We start from the raw sequence: 25,555 nt of genomic DNA, 5'->3' as shown, positions 1-25,555 counted from the left end.
CTAGGATCCAATCCAGGATCATACATTACATTGAGATGTCCCATCTCCTTAGTTCTTTTAATCTAGGACAGTCTTCTTGTCATTCTGACTCTTTCCTGATGAAAACCATTTGTAAGAGTACTGGCAGTCTTGTGTAGAATAATCTTCGGTTTTGTCTGATGCTCCTCCTGATAGGCAAGAGTACCACAGAAGTGATACTTACTCAGGAGACACATGATCATTATGTCTCATTACTGGTGGGGTTAAAAACCTTTTCTGTCACTGACTCTTGGATCAAGAGGCTTTAAATTATGCTATAAACTGATTCTGTAATGTGGGTATCGATTATATAGCTATAGCTTGACCCATGAGAGTCTCTGGAGCCAAACAACACAAACCAGGGCCAATCATGCTGCTTGATTCAGCCTCATGTACTGGGAAAAGAGTTCTGTAAAATCAAGCCTAACCTAAACAATATGAAAGCAAACAACCCAATTTAATAATGGGCAGACTGAAGAAGACATCAAAGAAGATACATAGGTGGCAAATAAGAGTAGGAAAAGATGCTCAATATCAAATGTCATTAGAGAGCTGCATATTAAAACAGAAATTAAATACTATTGCACATCTGTTAGAATGGCCCAAATCTAGAATGTTAACAATAAATCCTGGTGAAAATGTGGAGCAATAGGAACTCTTATTCATTGTTGGTAGGATTTCAAAATGGTATAGCCACTGTGGAAGACAGTCTGGCAACTTCTTACAAAACTAAATGTTCTTACCATACAATCCAGCAATCATAAATCCATGGTATTTACCCAAATGAGTTCCAAACTTATATACATGAAAAAAAATCTGCACACAAATTCTTGTTATCAGCTTTTGTTGTGATTGCCAAAACCTGGAAGCAATCAAGATGTCTTTCAAGAGGTGAATGGATAAACAAACTGTGATACATCCATACAATGAAATATTCTGTGCCAAAAATAAATGAGCTATCTAGCTAAGACATGGAGAAACCAATCTGAGCAGGCTATGATTCCAATTTTATGGCATTTTAGAAAAGGCAAATTATGGACATAGCAAAAATATAAAATGGTTCCCAGGGGGGCTGGGGATATAGTTCAGTTGGTAGAATGCTTGCCTTACATGCACAAGGCCATGGGTTTAATCCCCAGCACCACACACACACAAACACACACACACACACACACACACAAGAAAAGAAAAGGAAAATAAAAAGAAAAGAAAAAAGTTGGTTTCCAGGGCTTGACAGGGCTGAGAAAAAAAAAAAAAAGGAATGAATAGGTGGAAGACAAAGAATTTTTAGAAAATGAAACTAATTCTTTGTGATGCTATAATGTAGATCATATCATTATATATTTCTCAAAAATCCATAGAATTTACAAAACAAAGATTAACCCAATTGTAAAACAGGTCCAAGGTAGCTATAGTTAGGCTCCCTTACCAAAGCTCCCAGCAGGCTATGTTTTTAGTATATAGCCAAGGTCATGAACATCCTGATTCAGCATATGTACTCACGGTCATAAACATTTGCTTGTGAGCATGCGCCCACTTATGTAACCTGTTGGCAATGTGCCTTTCTTGTCTGATTTGTCTATTAAAAAAGGGGGGGGGGCTATGGAAATGGTTCAGGGGTCTAAATGGAACTGTCTGGGGGCAAAGTGGGGCTGGAGCTGGAGGCTGATAAAAGTGTCTTCTTCTACCTACTGGGATCCTGAATGTGTTTCCTAGGGTCTGATCCTTTTCCGACACCAATGTAAACTGTGGACTTCAGTTAAAAATAATGTATCAATATTAGCTTATTGATTTTAACAAATGTACCACCCTAATGGAAGATGTTAATAATAGGGAAACTGAGTGTATGTGTAAGGAAGTATATGGCAATACTTTTTGCACACCCCAAAACTAAAGTGTATTAAGAAAATCAAGTCTAGCCCTTTTCAAATCCTTTCTAGCCACTTTTATGCTTCTGATAGTCCAGTCTGAAATGGAGTGATTATATCAATTAAATTTGATCAAAAGGATCCATAAGGAGAGCCATAGAGTGTCAGATGTAGTGCATGCCATCCTCATTTACTGATAAGAAAATTGAGATCAAAACAGGGATAAGACTTACCCACGGATACATAGCAAATACAAAAAATTGAGCCACAGCCCAAGTCTTTTGCTGGATTCCCCCATGATTCTAGGTTCAGTCTGCCAAAGTTTCAAAGTCTTGCGTAACTTTTTATTTCCATTAAAGATGTCAATAATGGGTCTACATTACTAAACACAAACTTGAAAGCAAATCATTCCAAAGTTACTTGTGCATTTAAATATTGGCACATCTTGATTCCAGTTGGACTCTTGCTCTGCTAACTAGTAAAATGAATAGTTCTATGAAATCATGAAATTGAAAAAGTTCTCTTCTCCACTCCCACCTCAGGCCACAAAATATATTTATTTACATATGTATTTATTTTTTATTAGAGCTTTATGGTTATACATAATAGTTGGGTTCATCCTGACAAACTCATACATACATAGAAACAAAACTTTATTAATGAGGATTCACTGTTTTTCTTTCTCAGCTTCTTAACCTTTGAATCTCTTTTCCCACCTCTTTCAGGAAACAAAAACACACACACACACACCAAAAAAAAAAAAAAAAACTGAAAAAACTTTAACCTTTCTTCTGCCTCTGACTATGGCCCATCTCTACTTCCTAAAATACTTCACACTTTCATTTCCACCATCTTCTCAAAATCTAATGTTCCCCATTTCCTAACTTCCCTTTCATGTTTCGGCTCATGTTTCCATTTGGATTGTGGCCCCACCATTCTGTTGAATTTCCACTGGCTAAGATCACCAATGGTTTCCTAATCTTTGTCTGACTTCACTTCTTAGTTCTTTAGTGATGGGATCAACATCAACTTGGTCCAACATCATACAAAAAAAGTTATTTGGACCAGGTGCAGTGGTATACTCCTGTAATCCCAGTTACTTAGGATGCTGAAGCAAGAGGATTGCAAATTTGAGCAAGAACTTGCCTCCAAGAAAGCAGGGAAGGGGCTGGGAAGGTAGGTCAGCAATAGAGCATTCGCCTAGTGTGTGCAAGCCCCTGATTTCAATCCCCAGTACAGGATGAAGGCAAGGTTATTTGGCCAGGGCATTAAGCACCCAGACTCTTCAGAGGACTGATCACCAACCCACATAAGGTCCTTTGGTTTGGCATTGCTGAGCACTCCTTTGGCCTGAGATAGTAAAACATAAGTAACTATTATGCTTTGGATATGAGGTGTCCCCCACACACACCTCAAAGTTCCTGTTAATACAGGAATGTTCAGAGATAGATTGGGTTGTGAGAGTTTTAAGCTAATCAATTCATACTAGTTTGACTTTCTCTCCTCTAAGTTGTTCACAGTGACACAAAAGCTGACAGAAACAGTAACTGTAGCCTAAAATGGAGGGCAAGTCCTTCTCTGTGTATTTCAGCTGTGTATTTTCAGTGGGGAAAAATCAGATGAAGGGAAAAGGCTGATGAGGGAATCAGTGAAAAGGCAGGTGCAAGTAATCCAGGGCAGGGGTCGGGGGATAAGGATCTAAAATAATACAGTTGGCAACTAGAGATAACCTGCTTTTTGAGAAGTCCAATGTGAAATGAGAAAACTGCTGGCTTAGGGGACATGAGAAAGAGGATCTGAGGATGACTTCTGGGCTTCTAGCTGGGGAGACAGAATATGCTGTCTTCATATTAACTGAAAGAGGATGTAAGACACACTGGTTGGAGAAATGGAAAAGAAGTTTCTTAAATCCTGCTTGTGATTAATGTAGCTTGGGGGGAAATAGAAATATGTGTTTTCTAAATCTTTTGAGATGTAGACATAGAATGTTTCAATTTAGACTATACAGGAAATTACATACAATGGTTCAGATCATGTAGTTTTAAAAAAAAAATGTTGTGAGAACTAAATTTGTCTTAAGTAAGATGTTGAGCTAATTAATAACAATTAGGTCTTTATTTCTCCAAGATGGTTTTAGGATTAAAAAAAGGCTAAGATTAAAGTATATGAACCTCTGACTTTCTCCAGAAAAAATCTCAGCAGTGTGGTCAGAATTGGGGGTTTCTAAGACTACAGTAGTCCTTTGCAGCACAGAATTGCCAGATAATGAAAATATCTTGCCCTAGAATCAGAAAAGGGAAATGCTGGGAGGGGGAAGGTGATTATTAGTATCACTTTGGTATGGGTTCCCCTGTACTTCCACTGTTACGTCTATTATAACTTACTTTCTAGGTGCCTGATTTTAAAAGACCAATTTTGTCAGATTTTATGTAGTAGTTGGGTTGGTGAGGCAGACTGGAATGGGTTGTCTTTTAGTTCTTTAGAGACATCTGGAACAGAGGAAATGAGGGAGGGAAACCCTTAGGGGCTTTCTGGACATGCTGAGAAGAACATTCATGTAGCTCTTCCAGTGAGTAATTGAAAATATGAACCTGGACTATGTATTGAACTATGAGCTAAGAAATGCCTCAGAGGGGAGGTGGTAGACAGGACCCACTCAAGGGAGTGCAAAGAATGGGAAATAAGTGGAGCATAGAAGGGATCCCTGATGATTCTCATAGTTGAGAGACATACTAATGAAGGAATCTCAAAAGGAAACTAAAATCAAACATCCAGAGATGTAGGAATGATTTATTCTTTAAAAAGTGCTCATAAAATTGCTAAAGAATGCATTGATTAAAATAATTGGACATTTTATTTCTCATTATAACTATATTTGTAACATAGGAAAGCCAAACTAGAGATGTTTTTGTTCAAAAAGAATCAATACTTTTACTTAAAAGATAAAACAACTTTATTATGGCATCACCACTGTATACAGCTGTACTTTTCACATCAAGTTGGTTTAGTTATTTGAGGAAACTCTAAATGACTAAAATTGTATAGATCACATGTCAAGAGAATTAAAATATAAATGATACTTCAATTAATATTTTAGGACAATTGTAGCTATATTAAAACTGTCTTAGAAAATTATTTACAACTTTATGATAGTATAAACACTCTAAATTTAAAATAAAATCTATGTTTTGTACAAAAATACTCTTAAGTACAAATATAAGTTAAACACTGAATAAAACATTCACCATATGTAGTGGATGCTAATAATACCACCTATATTCTGGGTGGGGAAATTGAAAAAATTACCACAAATAATGTATCCTTAATCATTCAAATTTTAAGCACTTTAGTAATAATCATAAAGTTTAGAGTCTCACTATAAAATTCTTGTTTTTTCAAATGCAAGTTAAATAATTTCCTTCATAGACTCCTCTGTTTAGCTCATGTAAAAAGATAACAGAGTAATAAAAAAATTCCTAGTCAAAAGTTGACATGCTATGTGAAACATAAATTGTAAAATTCAGTCTCATCCCTAGTTGAGTCCCTTTTATAAGGAAGTTAAATGTACTAAATTAGAAAACACAAAATACATGGCTACAGGGTACCTAATCAATCTAACAATAATGTTCTCATGACTTAGAAAATGCTAAGTACTAAATCTTCTTTAAAAGCCATTGTTTTATGAGTAATTATGAATAGAAGAAACATTTCCATATAAATGATATTGGTATGAAATATCTTTGGAGTAGTATAAGAAGCATCTTGCCAACAGGCATCATTTTGCTATATAAAAAGTAAGCATGTCTCACAGTGTAATAATTTTTCCCAAATGCTGCAACTGACTATTTTGAAACAATGTTGACATTATTTGCAGTTGGGTTTTTACTTTGAGGTACTAATTTTGCGTTATGTCAGATGCTCTTAAAAACTAAACGATAGATATGTGACCTAGTAATGTGCCAGTTTTCATTTTCTAAGAAGTTATGTTAAAAATGCCATTAAATTATATACACATCCTAGTTACCAGCCACATTCTTACAGAGATAATTCACATTATAGTTAAACTTAGCCTATTGACAATTTGGACAAGTTCCAGCTTTAAGTCCTTTCCATTCTATCAACCAGAGATAAAAGCATGGCATTTAGTGGACAACTGTGTACACCAGCATTTTAAGGAACCAACTAAAACATAGTAAACAATGACATTGGGGAAAATTTAAGTGGCTCATTTTTCCTAACATAGTAGTGCAAATAAGAAAACTTTTAGAAGAATTTACTCATGGAAAGAAGGAAGCATGATTTCATCTTCATTCACTCCTTGTTCATACCGAACTGATGAGAAGCCTGCCCAGTGGAAACGGTTTCTTCGGTAGAGGAACCAAATCAGACCACTGATGAGAACTAAGACACTGAGCACCGCAAACGTGATAGCTATTCCTCTGTAATCAGGGCCTGGAATAGGGAAAGGTTTGACATCGGGAGAGAGAATGTACCCGTTATTATGATTATTATGTTATTGTGGTTATTATATTACGATTATTATGATTATGTTTTATTGATTTTGTTCATTAAGGTGTGGGTCACATACATAAGCCATGTCCAAATTAAAGACAATAAATATTTGATTGTATCACAGCTTGAACAAAAAATTCAAACTCATTATCAAACATTTAACGCTTCCTTTTCAAATTTATGTTTTTCTTTTCATTCAAATTCTTTTTGTTGTTATAAGAATTTTCTTCCAAAGAAATTAAATTAAAGCACTGTTATTATTTCCACTTTCCTTTACCACCACTTTTCTTTCTTTCCTTTTTTTTTGTTTTATAGTTACGCATAGTTGTTGGTTTCATCCTAATAAGCATCCCAATATGCATGGAAATAGATTTCAGTTCCTTACTACTACTCTTTTGGGAGAATCACTTCTCATACATTATCCTCCCCTGGTAGCAAATTGCTAAAAACTGTAAATTGTTGTGTCTGACTTATCTAGGGCCAAATATACTATTATTTGCTTTAAAAATGATTTAAGCCTCAAGAATGACCTCATTTAGCCCCTAGCATTCCCCTTTTCTGTGTGCTGCCCATATGGGTTCATTCTGTTAGAGTTAGAATCCTGCCCGTCCCCATCCCGTGGTAGGGATGGAATCCAGGGCCTTGTGCAGCCAAGAGCCAGCATTCTGTCACTAGCCACATACCCAGCCCTGACCCATGGCTTTAAATACCTTCTCTATGTCAACATCCTGTCTCTCTCACATATTCCACTGCATACTAGAAATTTCCATGTAGCCATCTCTTCCCCATATGGACAACTCAAAACAGCCAAACACAACTCTTAATTTATAATACCCTAACCCTATAGGATTCTAACTTCCCCTGCCCTCCCATGCATGCACCTTGCCAATCTTCCAGTTGCCCCCATACCTTGCTTCCAAGTCTGTCCTGCCTCTGTTACCTTGAAGCCTTAGGTGCTTTGCTGCCCTGGTTCCTCTGCCTGCTGTGCCTTCCCCTGATCTCTGCTGGGCTGACTTTTCAGATTTCAGTTTCTGTGTCTCCAGCTCTTCCCTCGTAACCTAATCTAAAGCAGCCATCCACCTAGTCACACAGTTTATAACTATCTGACATTTTCTTCTTTTGCAAAGACTGACCTGCTTGTTTATTTATCTTCTTCTACTAGACTGTAAACTCTGTGAGAAGAGGTACCTGATCTGTCTGTTCCCAGGTGCACCCCAGCATGTAGAGCAGGTCACATCAAAGAGGAGACTTATTTGCTAAATGAATGCATGCATAAAAAGATACCAAGTACCTAAAATTGGAGTTTTATCTTTAATATTTATACACCAAAATGGAAAGCTTTATGCTAGGTCTTTCTTTTAAAATGTTAACGTGAAAAATTTAGTTTTCTCCATAAATGAAGTTAAAATATTTTATAGTTATTTTATCTATTAATTCATGATTAAACTTAACTTCAAATTATGATTTCCTTCAGACACCTTGAACATTTGTAAGTATTAAATTTAGTTTTAGATTGTTTTAAAATTAATCATGAGTTTTATGGGAGTGGGGAAAAAGGAAGCAAGTCAACTTCAGAAATAGACCTTTAAGCCTTTATATATTCAAACTAAGAAATAAAATACATCTCAAAAATGTTTTCAAAGAAATTACCTCCCTAATACTCTGGTGGCTTCCATTTTTCTGAGGAAATAATTATATAAAGTTTAGATTATTTAATAGCTTCCTTTGGGATCCCTAGATGTCTTATGCATTTACTGTTTATTATAATCTATTTTTCAGGGAGAAAAGTTCTAAGACTTAATGAAGATTTTTGGATATACTTCATAAATACTTCAGGACCAAGTACAAAAACTTAGCACATAATTGGACAATACATTTATTTTTTGACCTTTTCTGAATGATTTCTTAAGGACAAGTTAGATACTTACCCAGAGGGACTTTGCAGACAACTCTTCCATAGCCACGTGAACACTCAACCTTTTTCCAAGTTTCACTGGAAGCTAACAAAATGCTACATTTTCCATCACCACTCTTACTTTTATTTTCCCATCTGACAAATGTCACTTCTGATCCGTCTAACCAATTCCAAGATTGATCTGAAGAATGACATTAAATATAACTAGATTATTGCCACTAAATTACTGGATTAAAAACATGTGGCTCAAATAACTCATTTACTTAGGATGGTGTTATCCTATGAGAGTCACTATTTAAAAATGAAATCCATTAAAAATGAACAGAAAAAAATTTAAATAAGATATTTAATTACACTTGATGTTACATTTCAAGAACTCAATAGCCAGGTGGTTGGTGAATACTATCTTAATGCAGAACTGGAATATTTTCATCTTTGTAGAAAGTTCTATTGGATACTGCTATAGAACATGATGTTTTGATTAATATGCAGGGCGCATGCACATTTATCCTGTGAGAGATTTCTTGGGATCATATTTTCTCTTCTTTAGAAAATTTACTGAAAAAAGTTATGCTGCTGGAGGAGGATGAACCCTAGAAGGCTCAGGAGTCACCCCCTTGACTCCATGTTTGTTTTTTTAGCCCAGGTAGCACCACCTTGTGGTGAGCCTGTGAACACAGGATCATTAAGTCATTTAGAAGGCCAAGTTTGATTCCATTCATGTTTTTGAGAAGTATTTAATATTTTAGAATTCATATTTATTTTAAGTGTTTAAAATTCAATTTTGCATAAAGTGTGAAACATACTTCCTATTCTACCAAATTTATATGCTTAACTTCTTTTTTTATCAATTCCAAGTTCACTCTAACCCTGTATTCTTTTTTTTTTTTTTTAATATTTATTTTTTAGTTCTCGGCGGACACAACATCTTTATATTTTATTTTTTATGTGGTGCTGAGGATCGAACCCAGCGCCCCGCGCATGCCAGGCGAGCACGCTACCGCTTGAGCCACATCCCCAGCCCCTCACCCTGTATTATTTCTTATTGAAAAATTCTTCTACAAATTCTTTTTAAATTAATTATCTGCAATTTTAGTAACCTATGTGGAAAAAAAATCAATATTATTTTTTTTTTTGTTTTGCGGGGCTGGGGATAAAACAATTTTGATCCATGGTAGAATATCCTGAGGGAAAGGAATAACAAGAGGACCCATTTCTGAATAACAGAATTATAAGCTGCAAAATCAAGGAGTGATAGACACTAGGACTCTAAGGGAAGTAAATCATGGGTTCCTTATGGAGACACAGGACACAGCATTGCTATAGGAGAAAAAAAAAATCCTGATGTTTATTCAGGGATCTTAGGAAATAAGCCTGTAGAACAATTTTAGCTGATTCAACCTCATATTCTATTTCATTCATGTTTTCCATCATTATTAATAAATTACTTACATATTAATTCAAAATTTACAAGCCTCCAGAACAGCCAGCAGACCTAGATTATCCATCAATGAGAAACACTGACGTAGCCACCATTTGAAATTCTTTAACAGGGCTGACTTGGTATTTAGGACAAGATAGAACCCTCTCGGCACACTGCACACACAATTGTGTCACTTACCAACAGACTCTTGGGATAATCCAAGCCAGACTCTCATGGTGATGTTATTATTTTCCCTCATCAATGTGCTCACAAATTTATTCTCATTTTCATCCTCTATGGTGACAATAGTTGCAGAATGATCTGTTGAAAGAAAACAAATCGTACTGGCAAGTCATTTATTCTAAACTAGCCATCTGAATACAATATCTAGGATGAACAAGATCACTGAAAAATTCAAGCTTTGCACAGAGACTGTTTAAAAAAATCAGTACTTATGTTAAAATTTAAAAGTATTTCCAAAAATAACAGAAACATTTCTACATTGAAAATTTACATGCAGAAATTTCATATATCTTCAAAATATTTATCTGGCAATATTTTTAAATCTTAGAACTGCCTAAGAAAAATCTTTGTGTTTGGACAGGAGTCATAATAACTGGTAGAGAAATATGTGTCACCCTGTAGATTTTTTAGCACTCTTTCCTCAACGAACATTTGTATTAGTTTTAAATTTTCTTATTCTAAAATAGAATTAAACACAAATAGGTTTGGGGTACTGGGGAACACTGTCCCTCTGTTAATATTACATATAAATGTACTTTATCACACTTCTTGTAAGTTCCTAAAAATAGCATGGAATTGAATGAATGAATATTCTTGAAGTTTGATAGGTACCCTAAATCTACATATAAAAGAGATTCTGGTTATCACCAGCATCGGGTAAGGAACAAAAATAAGTAATAGCTACTTTTGGAACTCAGCCCCAAATTAAATCAAACAGTCCTCAACAGCAAAAAGCCTATCTGCACTTGAGCTAAAGTATTTATTTTGTAATGGGGACTATTTTAAGAGAGGACAAAGGAAAGGCTTCATCCCTTTATCAAACACTACAATGTGCAGGTGCCTTATATGTTACCTTGTTTAATATATAACCTGATAGACCATGCTGGAAGGTGTTATCACTATTTTACAGACAAGGAAACTGAGACTCAAGGAAATTAAATTGTTAAGGTTTACATAATTTATATAACTATAAAGTCCATCTTAATCTTTTAATAATAAGAATAGTGTGAGGGAGTTCACTATTTGCAGGGCACTGTGCTACCTTTGCATACATGATCTCCCTCCATACATTCCCACAGCCCAAACTACACCAACCTTTGAAGTAAGTACTATTTTCATTCTCACTGTTTGGGTGTGAAAAGCGAAATACTTGAATAACTTCCACTAAGTTAGTGGAAGTGTGTGGGAGGTGGGATTTGAACCCAGTCAATTTCAAAAGCTTAAATGCTGAGCTGGGGATGTGGCTCAAGTGGTAGCGCGCTCGCCTGGCATGCGCGCGGCCCAGGTTCGATCCTCAGCACCACATACAAACAAAGATGTTGTGTCCGCTGAAAACTAAAAAATAAATATTAAAAAATTCTCTCACTCTAAAAAAAAAAAAAAAAAAAAAAGCTTAAATGCTTAATCCTCACACTCTGTTTACATTAAGTTTTTCTATTTTCTCCCTTAGGAGGAAGCGGCTTCTGACTTCCAGAGCATATATTCAGTTTATAATAGTTCCCATCATGTATATACATGGGTAACACACAACTGTTCCCACACAAAAGTTTCCATTATGTAGTTAAGCAGTAACTAGGAGACTTTTTAATTAAACAAGTGTCTTCATAAGAGTTAGCAAATAAATTAGCTAAATGTAATTTGCCCGGCTAAATTGCTACCCAAGGATATAGATAAATAATTTCTATCTTTAAAATATTCTAGGTGGTTGCCCTAAAAGTCATTTTACATATTAACTTTAGGCTAAATTTATTCTGAGAGGGAGACAATCATTGCTGCTCTTTCTAAAATATCTAAACCTGAGGACAAAAGTCCTATCACGGTGCTCTGAGGATGTGTGGTGATCCTATTCAGAATGATGGACATCAATCACATGCTTTGATTTTGTTATCCTGGCCAGACTAAGCTTACTTAATAAATAAGTAATGGATGATCTGTAATTTTTTATTTACTACTTAGTCAACTTTTTGAAAAAATTTGCTTCTTACCCCTTTTATTTAAGCATAGCTAGTTATATTAAAAACTATCCTATTGTCATAATTTTTACTTAACAGTTTACTTAGCTTGTTTTTTTTTTGTTGTTGTTGTTTTGTTTTGTACTGGAGATTGAACCCAGGGATGCTTAACCACTACACCACATTCCCAGCCCCTTTTTAAAAATTTTAAACTTAAGAGAGGGTCTCACTAAGTTGCTTAGAGCCTCAGTAAGTTGCTGAGGCTGGCTTTGAACTTGCAATCCTCCTGCCTCAGTCTCCTGAGCTATTGGGATTACAGGTGTGCATTACCCACCCCTTTAAAAATTTTATTTTGGAGACAGGGTCTTCTTAGTAAGTTGCTGAGATTGGCCTCAAACTTGTAATCCTCCTGCCTCTGCCTCCACATCACTAGGACTGTACATGTGTACCACTGTGCGTGCGTGGTTCACCTAGAATTTTTTATTTACTTCTTCTACTTTTATATTCTATGTACTTATTTTCACATTGATAATTAAAATTTTTTTCTGGCTGCCTTTATTCAGGTTTTTGCCATTAAAATACACATTAAGAAATGATATGCTAACTGGAGCTCTAGCTCTTAGTCTGTATGAGTTAAGAACCATAACCGAGGGGTGAAGGAAGCTGGGGTCCCTAAGCTTTCCTAAGGAAGGTGGAACAAAACCACTATTCCAACCCTGGACTGACTCTGGACTTCTACATATAAGAGAACTAGTTATTAATCCACTATTAATTTGGCTCTCAACTGCAGCCAAATATAGATGTTGTTTCCCATCCTTCTATAACAGGTATGTCATTAGAAATACAAGAATACAATACAATAATACAATAATGAGACCAAACTGTTTTCCCATATATTACTAAAAAGTTGTAAGTTTGAGATCTCTCTTTGTGGAACACCAATCCATTAAAGATGGAAGTCACATTTTAAGAAGACATTTGCATTTTGTATATAACATATACATAAAGATAAATGCTAAAGTTATAAAATTTGTAGAATGTTTATGTAATACCAAGCCAAAGATTCTGTCTAGAGAATATATTCTTATCTGCATATGAAAATACATTACGGAAGAGGAGATTCCTGGGTACATGACATCTTACACTGATAATTTTTAATGACTATTCCAAAATTGCATTGAGCTCTTACATCATAAAATACTTAACCATGTCTCTATCCACTGAGCAAATAGTCTATAATACCATTATAAAATGGTGGATACTTTAAAAATATTGTCCAAAATAAAATCATTATTTCAAATTATTTCCTTAAGAAAAATTTCTAAGAATGAAATTATTGAGTCAAAGACAATCAATGGAGTTTAACTCACCAAGTTCTGAACACAGTTGCTTGGCTTCTGAAAAACTGTGCAATGCCTGGTCAGCCATGTAACAGTGATCCCTGTACTGGATCCACTGTGACCCGTTCTCTTTTACTGTTGGACATCTTGAGGAGTATGGATAAGGGGACAGCTCTTTAGCTGTAAAAATGTTAGACACAGAAGTAATAAGGCATAGAGAAAACACTGCCTTTCCAAACTTAATTAAATGTCACTGTTGCTTTGGTGGGTAAGAAGCATCTATCTTAATATGACACAGCACAATCTATGAATACACATTATACTTAGCTTTTTGTGATAACATTTTTAAAACCTGGACAATAAAGGAGAAAAATACTCAGCCAATAAGACGATTTTAGACCAAAGTAAAAACAACTAAAAAAGGCAGACTGGGAAAAGAAACAAATATAGTTGGGGTAAGCTTGAAACTACTCTGAAGGTAATAACTAAAATTCTTCCTTTCATTCTTTTAGTTGTAGGTGGACATACTGCCTCTATTTATTATTTTTATGTGGTGCTGAGGATCGAACCCAGTGCTTCACATTTGGTAGGCAAGTGCTCTGCCACTGAGCCACAACTCCATCCCCCTTGAATTCTTTTTAATTTTGATAATATAAGCCCTTTGTTTGCCTAGACACATATAAAAACTATCTTTAGAAGTCATACTCACAAGTAAAAACTTGGTAATTTGGTTTACAAATATATCAGCACAGTAAAATCTCTCTCAAGCCAAAAGGGTAGGTATGTCTTAAAATTCCCTTTAATTCCACTTAAAGTGTTTGATTTTTAATTGTGCTAAGTACCCCAAGAAACCTATGCAATGAAGCTGTGCTGTTATTGTCCATTATTAACTCCAACAGAGGAGCATACCAGAACTAAAAAGTAAATTGCCAACATCCCATTGGTGGGGTACTGATTATCTGAGTCAAGTATGTGACCTGGTTTCAGTCAGTAATCTTACCTTTTGTAGGTTTATAGCAAATAGCACCATCCTTAACAGAGTTGCATTTTTCATGTTTCCAAATTCCTTTTGGATCCAAGACCAAACAATTTCCAGGAGATTTTTGGCCTTTCCATGGGATGTAATCAAGTGCACTGCCATCAGACCATTCAAAACCTGATTCACTTCCCTGTTTTAAGAATAATGGAGACAATCTAAGCTTAGATGTATGCCTTCAAATATGACATAAAGAACAATATACATACTTAAAGAAATATTAGAATAAAATGCTAATTATTTGCTCACAAATATCACAGTTCCAGATATATACTATAGATCTGGACATATTAGATCTATATAATAAGAAATTTACTTTTGATGCAGTGATTTGGTACTTTTGCTCTGGCATTATTTAGGTAAGAATTTAAATTTATGGATTTATTTTTTTAAAGGATAAGTTTTACATAACACTTGAAATTAAATGACATTCAGTATCTTCCACTTATCATAATTACATATTTATATTCCCAATCTTCATATTGCTCTAAATATTGTTTTTTGTGTTTTATGGGTTTGTGGTTTGTGTCTGGCTACAATTTCCACATTACAGAGACCATCAAACAGCAGGGCTAGAAAAGGAAAATACTTCCCAAGAAAATCAAAATGGAAAGACTACATTAATTAATAAAATTAAAACAATGGCACTGATACATATATCAGCAGGACATTAATCTTAAGCAGTGCTAATTTCTAGCAGAAAAGTGAGAAGAAAGTGTTCATATAAGTCCTACCTGTGTTGAGAAATTTACTGGGCAACTTACATAAATTCTTGTGTTAACATCTAAGTGAAAATATTATTACCCTGATTTTACATATGAGGAAATTGGGTTACAATGGTTAAATAAGATGCTCATGATCAACTAGCAGAAATGGAAGACAGTTATTAGTACTGAAACTCAAATTTTTCTGCTTTTACTTCTTTTTCACCAGCTTTGTAACTGGTCAGCTCCAAAGAGGCTATAGAGGTACTGTTGAGAAATGGATCCTTGGGTGCTTGGGATGGTGGCCATTTGCCCCAGTGCATTCTTCAAATATAATTTTCTACTTGTTCCATGATGGAGTTCTAGGACTTAATCTGATATTGTGCTTTGAGTTAATATCTAATGTCAAGTTTCCAACCTTCAAAGTAACAGATTTGGAAAACAAAGCAAGACTTACATCATGACTTGAGAGCCCAACCCACAGTGGAAATCCATCACGTTTTACAATATCTTCCAAGAAGACTTGGCCATTTTCATTATGAACACTTGCCAAATGACCTCCACTTTGAGAACATGTCTTTAATGCTTCATACCATGTTAGCTTTTTCTGAACAACATTATAAATACCATCTTCATATGGAATAAGCTGTGGCAATGTAGTATTATGTTCTTCTTTGTAGTCAACTGGAACATTTAAAATAAGTGTTAGTAATTAAATTTAAATTATTTCAAATACATATTTTGGATAAAATGGCATGCAACCATTTAAAAATTAAACTGATTTCATTATACATAAGGATAGTCAAAAGCATACTTTATTTTTCTATTGTCACAGGACATATAATAGACTCTTACATATTATAGTTGTCTGGTTGATTTTTTTAAAGGCATAAACATCATCTTTATTTAAGAAGCTCATGTAATATTTGGAGACAGAAAACAGCAATACCTGAAATTATGACAAAACTGCTAACCACTAGGATATGAGATTGACTGCAAAGGAGAGATTTATCTGTATTCATGCCTGCTTGGAAAACCAGGTCTGGAAATTCAGGGGAAATTAAGACTAAGGAGAAATAAGTTATCTAGAAAGTAAGGAAGCGCTGAAAAAACAAGCAATAGGCAACAAAACCCCACAATGATGAGGCTATTTCAAAGAGACACTGCAGCCAAAGGAAAGAGCAAACAACCAGGAGTGCACCCTAGGACTAGAAGGTGAGGCAAAAGTAAGAATAAAAAGAAGTATGGCAACAAGGAAGAACTAAAAACAAATAATCAGAAGTAAATGAGGCATAAATAAATGTAAATATATAAATAAAATATATAAAACATAAAATAAAAAAAATAAAAGATGTATAAATAAGTGACCAAATTTTAAATGGAAGAAGACAGATCTCGTATGCAGAATTCCAAGTAATTCATATAGATACTCCCTCCTCAGGAAGGTAGAGGATAACAGTCTATCCCATATGTATGGACTGCGCACAGTAACTCCTTTACAAAGAGTACAGCGTGGAGAGGAGGAAAGGCTACTGCACAGTAGAGAAACCTAATAAATACTACCTTGGGCCAAGCTATCAAGGTTAAAATCTACAGTGATAAGACATATTGCTTGTACCATTCATGCCACGATGAAAACAGCACCTTACATCTGAGGTCCCCCTACTAACTCAAAGCTCCAGTTTAATCACGAGAAAAACATCAGCCAAACCAACTAAGGGATCTTCTACAAAACACACCACCAGTGCTCCTGAAAACCGTCAAGGTCGTCAAAAACAACAAAAGTCTGAGGAAACATCACTACCAAGGGGAGGCTTAAGGGATGTGATGGCTGAATGCAATGTGCCATCCTGGATAGAATCCTCAACAGAAAAAGGCATTTGGTAAAAACTAAGGAAATAATGTAGATACTTTAGCTAATAACAATGTATTAATACTGGCTTATTCATTGTGACAGATATGCCATGCTAATGACATCAGGGGTGAGTGGTTGAGATTATATATTGTGCAGCTTTTCATAAAGCTATTCTAAAATGAAAACTTTATTAAAAATGAAAAAAGAGAAGAAAATGAAGAGCTTCTTGTACCATAAATAAAGGCACAAATATGATGCTGGATGTACTCTACACAGGGAGACAATTTAAGAAGTCCAGCCTGAGGAAAAAAATTCTTAAGGAGCAAGAATGGGAAGCAGATGGGGGCTGGGAGGAGGCCTAGAAATAGGGAAGAGAGGCTGGTGTCTGAGGTTGCAAAAATTTACATGGACTCCCAGTAACTGATAAGAGAGGATGCCAGGATGCTCTTCTGCAGCACTATGAGGGGAGTTGATCAGCCAGGATGCAACTGTGATGTGCTCTGTAACAGCAGAGAGCTGAGAGCAGGTTGAGAGCTGAGAGCAGTCTTCAGCAGTGAAAATTTAAACATGCATTTCAAAATGGGTTTATTTAAGGATTGGGCAAGGTCAAGAGACATTAATTTTGCCTGGAATGTCAAATCTCTACCCAAACATTCCTTCTTATTTTCTTATTTTTTTCTTCTCCATCCTTTAAGGCCCAACCAAGTGTCACTTCCTCCCGGAGGCATTCCTTGCTTTCGTTATTCCTGTTTTTGTTCAGCTCTTTTGTTTGTACCAAAAAATCTAACACTATCTTACCTACGACAAAGAGGTTAATGATGTCTTTCCGTCTACATTTTACTCCTTCAAGAAGAGGCCAGGACACCCGGGCCCCAGGCTTTCTCTTCCTCTGTAACCTGTGCAGCACCTGTCCTGGGACTGTATGAAGCTCACTGCACAGGTGCATGATTCCCACCTGTGCAGCTTCACCTTATACTCTCCTTCCTTGGAATGGAAACCCACCTTTGCATACTTACCCATTTCAATTTTACAAGCAAGCATGCTGTGCTGGTAAAAATTGAGTGTTTCTTCAACAACATTAAAGGTCTGAATATCCCAGAAGCCGTCAGTACTCAACCCAGCCAAAAACTTGCCATTTTTTACAGTGGGTCTTCCTGCTCGCCAGTGTGTATAAGATAGCATGGTCTTATCAAACCACATCAGAGAATTATCTAGAAAGGTATATATTTTTACTATGCTTAGAGATTAAATCAAAATTTACAACAGGGTTAATATTTCAAACAACCGATTTTTCTGTCTCCTTTTCCTTCCTTCTAAAAGGTTGAATGATTATGTATATCTCTTTAAAATAGTTTCTGATTATAACAGTAAATCATGCTTATTTCTAATTTGGAAAATAAATTATAAACATTAAGATCAAAATTTACCTATAATTCCATCCTTCAATAACTTAATGTTTTATTATTTTTTGTGAAATATCCCTTTCTCTGACATGTATTTAATTGCAATGGAAATTAACAGCTATTTTATAAAAAATATGGATATATTACAAAATTATGACAGAAATCTTCTCTCTGGACATAAGCTCTACAGAATTATGCCTACTTCTGCTTAATAGATTTAAAGAAAGATAAGAAAATTCAATGTGGAAACTATAGTTTTCTCAAAAAAATGATGCTGAACAACTGGATATCCACATGCAAAAACTAATGAGGTTGTGTCTCATGCTGTCACCACACACAAAATTAACTCAAAGGGATGGGGATATAGCTCAGTTGGTAGAGTGCTTGCTTCATATGCCTGGATTCAATCCCTAGCAACACACACACACACACACACACACACACACACACACACAAAATTAACTCAAAATAGGCTACAGACCTAAATGTAAGAGCCAAAACTATCAAACATTTATAATAAAACACAGAAATAAGTCTTCATGACCCTAAAATATGCAAAGCCTTCTTAGACATGCACAAGTAGTGAAGGAAAAAATATATAAATCATACTACATCAAAACAAAAAAAATTTGTGCTATCAGGAAAGTGATGGGAGAAAATATCGGCACATCATTTATCTGACAGGGGGTTTATATATTTTATTAGGAATTATATACTTGAGGTGTAAATCAAGAGAAATAGAAACATGTACACACAAAAACTTACACATGAATGTTCAGAGAAGCATTATTCCTAATAACCAAAAATGTAAAAACAACCTGACTATCCACCAACTAATGAATGGAAATAAAATATGGCATACCTATAGAATGGGACATTATTTGGCCACAGAAAGGAAAGACATACTGATATATGCTACAATATGGATGAACTTTGAAAGCTTGATGCTAAAGTGAAAGAAGCCAGTCCCCCAAATATCACATATTGTATGACACCATTTATATGAATTGTCTAGAATAGGCAATTTGTAGAGACCAACAGTAGACTGGTGGTTGCTGAAGTCCTGAGACTGATAAGGAATGGGGAGGGGCGGGAAGAGAATACTAATGGGTAAGGTGTTTCTTTTTGAGACAGTGATGGCTGCACAACTCTGTGACTGCATTAAAAGCCATTAAACTACACACTGTAAGTGGCTGGATTATATGGTACAGGCATGTCTCAATAAACAGTTAAAAAAAAAAAAAGATGCTAAGTTTGTTAAAATTATAGGCTGGAATGAAAAGTGATGCCATCATTATCTACCATACCCACTGCAGTCCTGGTCACTTCTACCTTTCACTGATTAACGTCTCCCGGAGCAAGCAATACACCTAAGCATTGGCCGGCACCAAGAGCTCACACCCCAAGGCTGTGCGTATGACTTGGTTCTTACTTGTTGCTTTATAACACCTTAGTTTCCCAGTTCCTTTTTCCTTTTTTGGATCTTCAAAAGTTACCAGTTTTCTAAACAATACAACAGGCAGTGATATATTTCTGTGAGGAAAGGTCACTTTTTCACCTAGCTGGTAGTGTCTCTCAGCTGCTATATTGACTCAGTAATTCCTATTCAAGGCCCCACTGTTGAAAAATCAGAAGGTTTTAAAAACCAAAGCTCTTTTATAAGTGCTATATACAATTAAATATTCTGTAAGTATTCTAATGTAACTAAAAACAGTGACTTATGGATATTAATTAAGTCAGGAAAAATTAAATTTAAACCAAATTTAGTGTTTGGAAAAAATCCTTCTATGTCTCTTCATATGTCTATATATTTTAGTAAAATTTTTGTTACCTATACATTTTATAAAAGTTTAGATAACCTGAAGTCTTTGGATATGAAAACGCTTATTTTTAAAGTGCTTTATGTGTTTTTTTATTGATTTTTTAAAAAATAAATTACAGTGGAATGCATTACAATTCTTATTACACATATACAGCACAATTTTTCATCTCTGTTTGTTTGTTTTTTATAACCTCTATCTCCCTGTATAGTTGATCTTTTGCTTCTTGGATTTGTTTATGTAATTCATTGTTGAAGTGATCTTTCATTGTCTGATTTTGCTGTCTGATGTCTTCCTTGAGACTCCAGATCATCTGAAGCATGTATATCCTGAATTCTTTATCTGACATTCCATCTGCTGCAGCTATTACCTCTTCTAATGTTGAGTTGACCTGCATTGCTTGTGGTCCTTTCTTTCCTTGTCTCTTCATACTGTTCGCGTTCCTTTCTACTTGGTGAAACTGTTGTGCTATTGAATTTTCCCCCTATATATTTATATTGGTCTTGTATAGTTGCAAAGTCTCCCTCGCAGGCGCGGGCGGCGGCTCTGCCCCTCCTCCAATTGGGGCAATGTGCCTACCACGCCAGCAGGCCACTGGGCCTGCTCTGCCGGTCGGTAGCAGGTCCGCCTACCTTGCAGGCGCAGGCGGCGGCTCTGTCCCTCTGCGGGCCGCTAGGCTTGTTCTGTCGGTGGTCGCAGTTCTGCCTACTTTGCAGGCGCAGGCAGCGGCACTGCCCCTCTGTAGGCCTCTGGGGCTGTTCTGCCAGTGGGTCGCAGGTCCGCCTACCTTGCAGGCGCGGGGGGCGGGGCGGCTCTACCCTTCCTCAGGCCACTGGGCCTGTTCTGTCTGTCGGTTGCAGGTCTGGCCTGTTCTGATGGTGGTCACAGTTCCGTCTACCTTGCAGGCGCGGGGGGAGGGGGCGGCTCTGCCTCTCAGCAGGCCGCTGCTCCTCTTCTGCCGGTGGGTTGCAGGCCCCCCTACCTTGCAGGAGTGATTGGAAGCTCTGCCCCTCCGCGGGCCACTGGGCCTTTTCTGTCGATGGTCACAGTTCTGCCTACCTGGCAGGCGCGGGGGGTGGGGGGCGGCTCTGCCCCTCAGCAGGCCGCTGGGCCTGCTCTGTGGGTGGTCACAGTTGATTTTTCATCTCTGATTGTATATAAAGTATGCTGACACCAATTTGTGTCTTCATACATGTACTTTGGATAATGATGTCCATCACATTCCACCATCTTTTACAGAACTTAGAATATGTTTCCTGTTGTTTCTGATGATATAACTACAAATAACATCTGAGTACACAATTTCAATCTCTGAATCCTGGGTTTGTTTTCTAATGCTCAATACAAGACTGTTGTTTCTTCAGTCACTTTCAGGCAAAGTCTATTCTATCATGTTTTTCTCCATTTTTTTCTTACCCCTAAAATTTAAACTGTACTCACGTGCTATTGAAGAAAAGCACTGGGCCAATTAAGTCCTACTATGATGAACTAACTCATCCTCAATTATCAGACCAAGGCTTACATATTGCTTCACAGTTTAATCTTCATTAACTCACATTTAAATAAATAAATAAACATTTAAAGAAAATGGTGGCAACCCTATCAAGCAGTTAGGTTACCAAAGAAAAAAGCATACATTTTTTAAAATGGTCAGATTTGGGCTGCGGTTGTGGCTCAGAGCACTCGCCTGCACATGTGAGGCACTGGGTTTGATCCTCAGCACCACATATAAAAAATAAGCAAATATAATAAAGGCATGCTGTCCATCTATAACTATAAAAAAAAAAGTCAGATTTGAGTAACTTAGCTTCCTTTTCTACCCTACTTCTGGCTTCTTGTCCTGTGCCCCCTTCTAGATGAAATGTATGTTTTCCATACTTTGTGCCCACAGAAAGATTTTCTTTTGTATAACTGCATAACTGTCATGGTTTTCAGTTTATCTCTGAGTAACTTTCTAAATTGGTCATGTGTCTCCTATATTAGATGCAGTGCTTTAAAATTTTCTCATCAATCAAATTTTGGATTAGTGTTGTTTAGTCCTACTTTCAAATGTTCGATTCCTCTGTAAAACCAGGGGTGTTGTTTTCCTGTTTCTTATTACCCTATGCCTACCTCAAGCCAGTGCTATAAACCCAAAGGTGAAACATTAATAAAAGTGTAATTCTGTTGTCATTCATTTCACATAGTTAGTTGAGATATAAAGTAAGTACTAGACATTTATATGTGAGTGTGGTCATTTTTAGTTAGTCTTGAGTTTCCAGAAGGAAGAGTGGAGGACAGAAATTTTTTTCCACTATTTAACTCTTAGCTTGGTGGTAAAGGTATAACAATGGCATTAGCAGAGACATAAAAACTATCTTGGTATGTGTATAAGTTATATCAAGTACATAGTTATGCTTTTAAAAATTTTTGGCAATACTAGCAATCAAACACAGGGCCTCATACATGTTAAGCAAGGGTTTTACCACAGAGCTATATCCCCAACCCCTGTATAATTATATTTTTTGTATATTGATAAATCACATACTTTGAAGAACTAGACTTCTACAGTTTGACAAGAAGGCTATAATGAAGGGCTAATATAAACAGAGAAAATTGGCAGATTTACAACTTACTTTCATAAGTTATTCCTAACATGACCCAGGAAGCCATGTAATTGAAGTATAGAAGTTGTTCAAGAACAAAGTTATTCTCCTTTTCATCTCGAATACTCAACATGTGTGATTGTGAATCTGTTAAATAATAAAGTTGATAATTTTAATAATTAATTATCCAGAACATTTTATTTTGTTTGACAAATTTAGAAAGTTTTATTCCCCAATTTAATATTCTTCAAAACATATGCAATATTGAAAAATTAGAAAGACACAAAACTGAAGCTATCTCATTATACTAAAATGAATAAATTAAATATTCAAACATTTAAATATTAAATGTGGTCCTACAGTGTAGTGGAAAACTAGTATCCAAGTAAAGAATTTTAGACATTGATTCATTTAACTTTCCTCATTTAGAGCTCATCATCCAGGTGGCACAAATCCACCTACATTAATGACATATTATCAAGAGATTACTCTGTAATTTAAAAAAAGCCTTTGGCCAGGCATGGTAGTGCACATCTATAATCCCAGCAGCTGGGGAGGCTGGAAGGATCGCAAGTTCAAAGCCAGCCTCAGCAATGGCAAGGTGCTAAGCAATTCAGTGGGACCCTGTCTCTAAATAAAATACAAAATAGAATTGGGGATGTGGCTCGGTGGTTGAGTGCCCCTGAGTTCAATCCCTGGTACCAAAAAAAAAAAAAAAAAAAAAAAAGCCTCTGATATGGACTGTAAGACAACTTCCTATTAGGGCTAAAAAAAAAAAAAAAAAGACTACTTTTTTTTTAATCTTTTTTTTTTTTTTTTTAAGTTGTAGTTGGACACAATACCTTTATTTTATTTGTTTATTTTTATGTGGTGCTGAGGATTGAACCCAGTGCCTCACACGTGCTAGGCAAGCACTCTACCGCTGAGTCACAACCCCAGCCCCAAAGTCTAGTATTTCAGGAAATTAGCAAGGGGCCATCTCAGACAAGATCTACATGGATAAAATTTTTGCAAACTGGTTTAAACAGAGATAAACTAGTTCATTTATGCCAGTATTAAAATAGGCTAATGGGGCTGGGGATGTGGCTCAAGCGGTAGCGCGCTCGCCTGGCATGCGTGCGGCCCGGGTTCGATCCTCGGCACCACATACAAACAAGGATGTTGTGTCCGCCGAAAACTAAAAAATAAATATTAAAATTCTCTCTCCTCTCTCAAAAAAATAAATAAATAAAATAAAACAGGCTAATGACTTGGAGAATGTCAAACAAAAGGTTTTGGAGGACATCTGTTTTGCAGGACATCTCTCAAGACTAATGTTACACAGAGAACACTTTGGGGAATAATGGCTTGATATTTTCCAAAGGTACTTCCCACAGAGTTCACAGTTCCAAAAGTTCTGTTGTATAGAAGTCATAGATCTTCAATGGATTTCATAGGAAGTATCTCGAGTCTTGAGAGCCCTAAGTGTAAAATGTACATTTCTTTTAAGCATGGCTGTTACTCAGTGCTATTTCTAAGCTTTTGACCACTTGAACTAACCTTTTTTCACTTTTCCCTTTGTCTAGCTTGTTTGACATCCAGTTCTCTGCTCTCTAGTATTATTTCTTTTCCTTAAGATGAACCCATCTTGTTCACACATATAAAGACAGACTAGTTCTCAAATGGATGAACAAAGAAATTAATTTAATACTTGTCATTTGAACCAAACACAAAATTTTATATATTGTCATTCATAATGTGGAAATAAGGAGATAAATATTTTTAAATCAAATTACTAGTGCTAATTAGAAATATTTATAACAGTTTTTTTTTTAAATTAGTATGATACAAAATATAAAAACAGTATAATATACTTACTCAGTTTCTGGCACTTAGAATGAACTTCATCCTGTGTTGTTGCCATATGTCTATTCTTTGTTATCATAAAATTATAGCAAGAGTTCTGAAATGATATCCACGGAGTATTTAGAACAGGAGATGGACATTTAATACTTTTGACTTGTTTGACCTCTTTTTCAGTGTGATCTAGAAAAAACAGTAAATGATAAAAATTCTAATTTTAGATGTAAATGTTAAACCCTGTTCATAGTCATTAGAACTAATTTGTAAGAAATATTTAGGAAGTCAAGTAGTAATAGCCTGGTGATGCTTGTTTTTTTGTTTATATTCAAATATTATGTATTGAAAACTGTCTTTCTGTAGGGAAGAAATTTTCTTTCCCCTATTGTAAAATATAAGAATGTAAAAAATTAGGTGTTTTTAGATTAAATGCAGTTTCTGTCTTCCTGCATTATGAAATATCAAGTACAAGGGGCCACCTCAGAGAAATTATACAAAACTATTAATTAACAAGCACTTCACTATAACTTTAAAAATTCATTTTCAAATTTTTAATTACTGACATCTCTAATTTAATTAATTATTATTTATTTATTTTTGGTACCAGGGATTGAATCCAGAGGCACTCAACCACTGAGTCACATCCCTAGCCCTTTTTATTTTTTTTTATTTTGAGACAGGGTCTTGCTAAGTTGCTGAGGCTGACCTTGAATTTGTGAGCTTCCTGCCTTGGCCTCCCGAGCCACTGGGATTACAGGCATGTGCCACGGTGCCTGGCTATAGTTTAATGAAATAGTTGATGTTCTAACTAAGTTATTACTTTAACCAAATCAAACAGAAATATAATTTAAAATATAGCCTCTAGAAAGTCTGCTTTTTTGTTCATTTTATGAAAGGCCGTGCACTTAAGAAGATGTAAATATAGATATGCTCTACTCACAATAAATCAAATTAGCTTAATATGTAGTATAGACCATTCAGTATCTTCCCCACCTCACAATAAATTCTTTTGTCTCTAAAATAGCATGTTCTTTCTATCACA

At 35.7% G+C, this 25,555-nt stretch overlaps 1 protein-coding gene across 2 annotated transcripts in view; it reads right to left on the bottom strand.

The window, feature by feature from the left end:
* LOC114094772 (CD302 antigen) overlaps positions 1–25,555 on the bottom strand; it is a 144,708-nt gene that overhangs the window by 33,751 nt on the left and 85,402 nt on the right. The window contains exons 27-35 of one of the 2 annotated variants that reach the window (XM_027937956.2): positions 24,532–24,699; positions 22,705–22,821; positions 17,883–18,077; positions 15,469–15,695; positions 14,272–14,440; positions 13,302–13,451; positions 9,935–10,057; positions 8,327–8,494; positions 4,722–6,338 (exon numbers count right to left, since the gene is read on the bottom strand). In XM_027937956.2, the coding sequence (XP_027793757.2) occupies positions 6,160–6,338; positions 8,327–8,494; positions 9,935–10,057; positions 13,302–13,451; positions 14,272–14,440; positions 15,469–15,695; positions 17,883–18,077; positions 22,705–22,821; positions 24,532–24,699 (1,496 nt within the window). In that variant the 3' untranslated portion in view covers positions 4,722–6,159. Of the gene's footprint in view, positions 1–4,721; positions 6,339–8,326; positions 8,495–9,934; positions 10,058–13,301; positions 13,452–14,271; positions 14,441–15,468; positions 15,696–17,882; positions 18,078–22,704; positions 22,822–24,531; positions 24,700–25,555 lie in introns of those variants that run through there. The other variant, XM_027937955.2, reaches the window with a different exon arrangement.

The sequence above is a fragment of the Marmota flaviventris genome, chromosome 11 (genome assembly GCF_047511675.1).
Source record: "Marmota flaviventris isolate mMarFla1 chromosome 11, mMarFla1.hap1, whole genome shotgun sequence".
Classification (NCBI taxonomy): Eukaryota; Metazoa; Chordata; class Mammalia; order Rodentia; family Sciuridae; genus Marmota; species Marmota flaviventris.
This window is presented reverse-complemented; position numbering and strand designations above follow the sequence as displayed.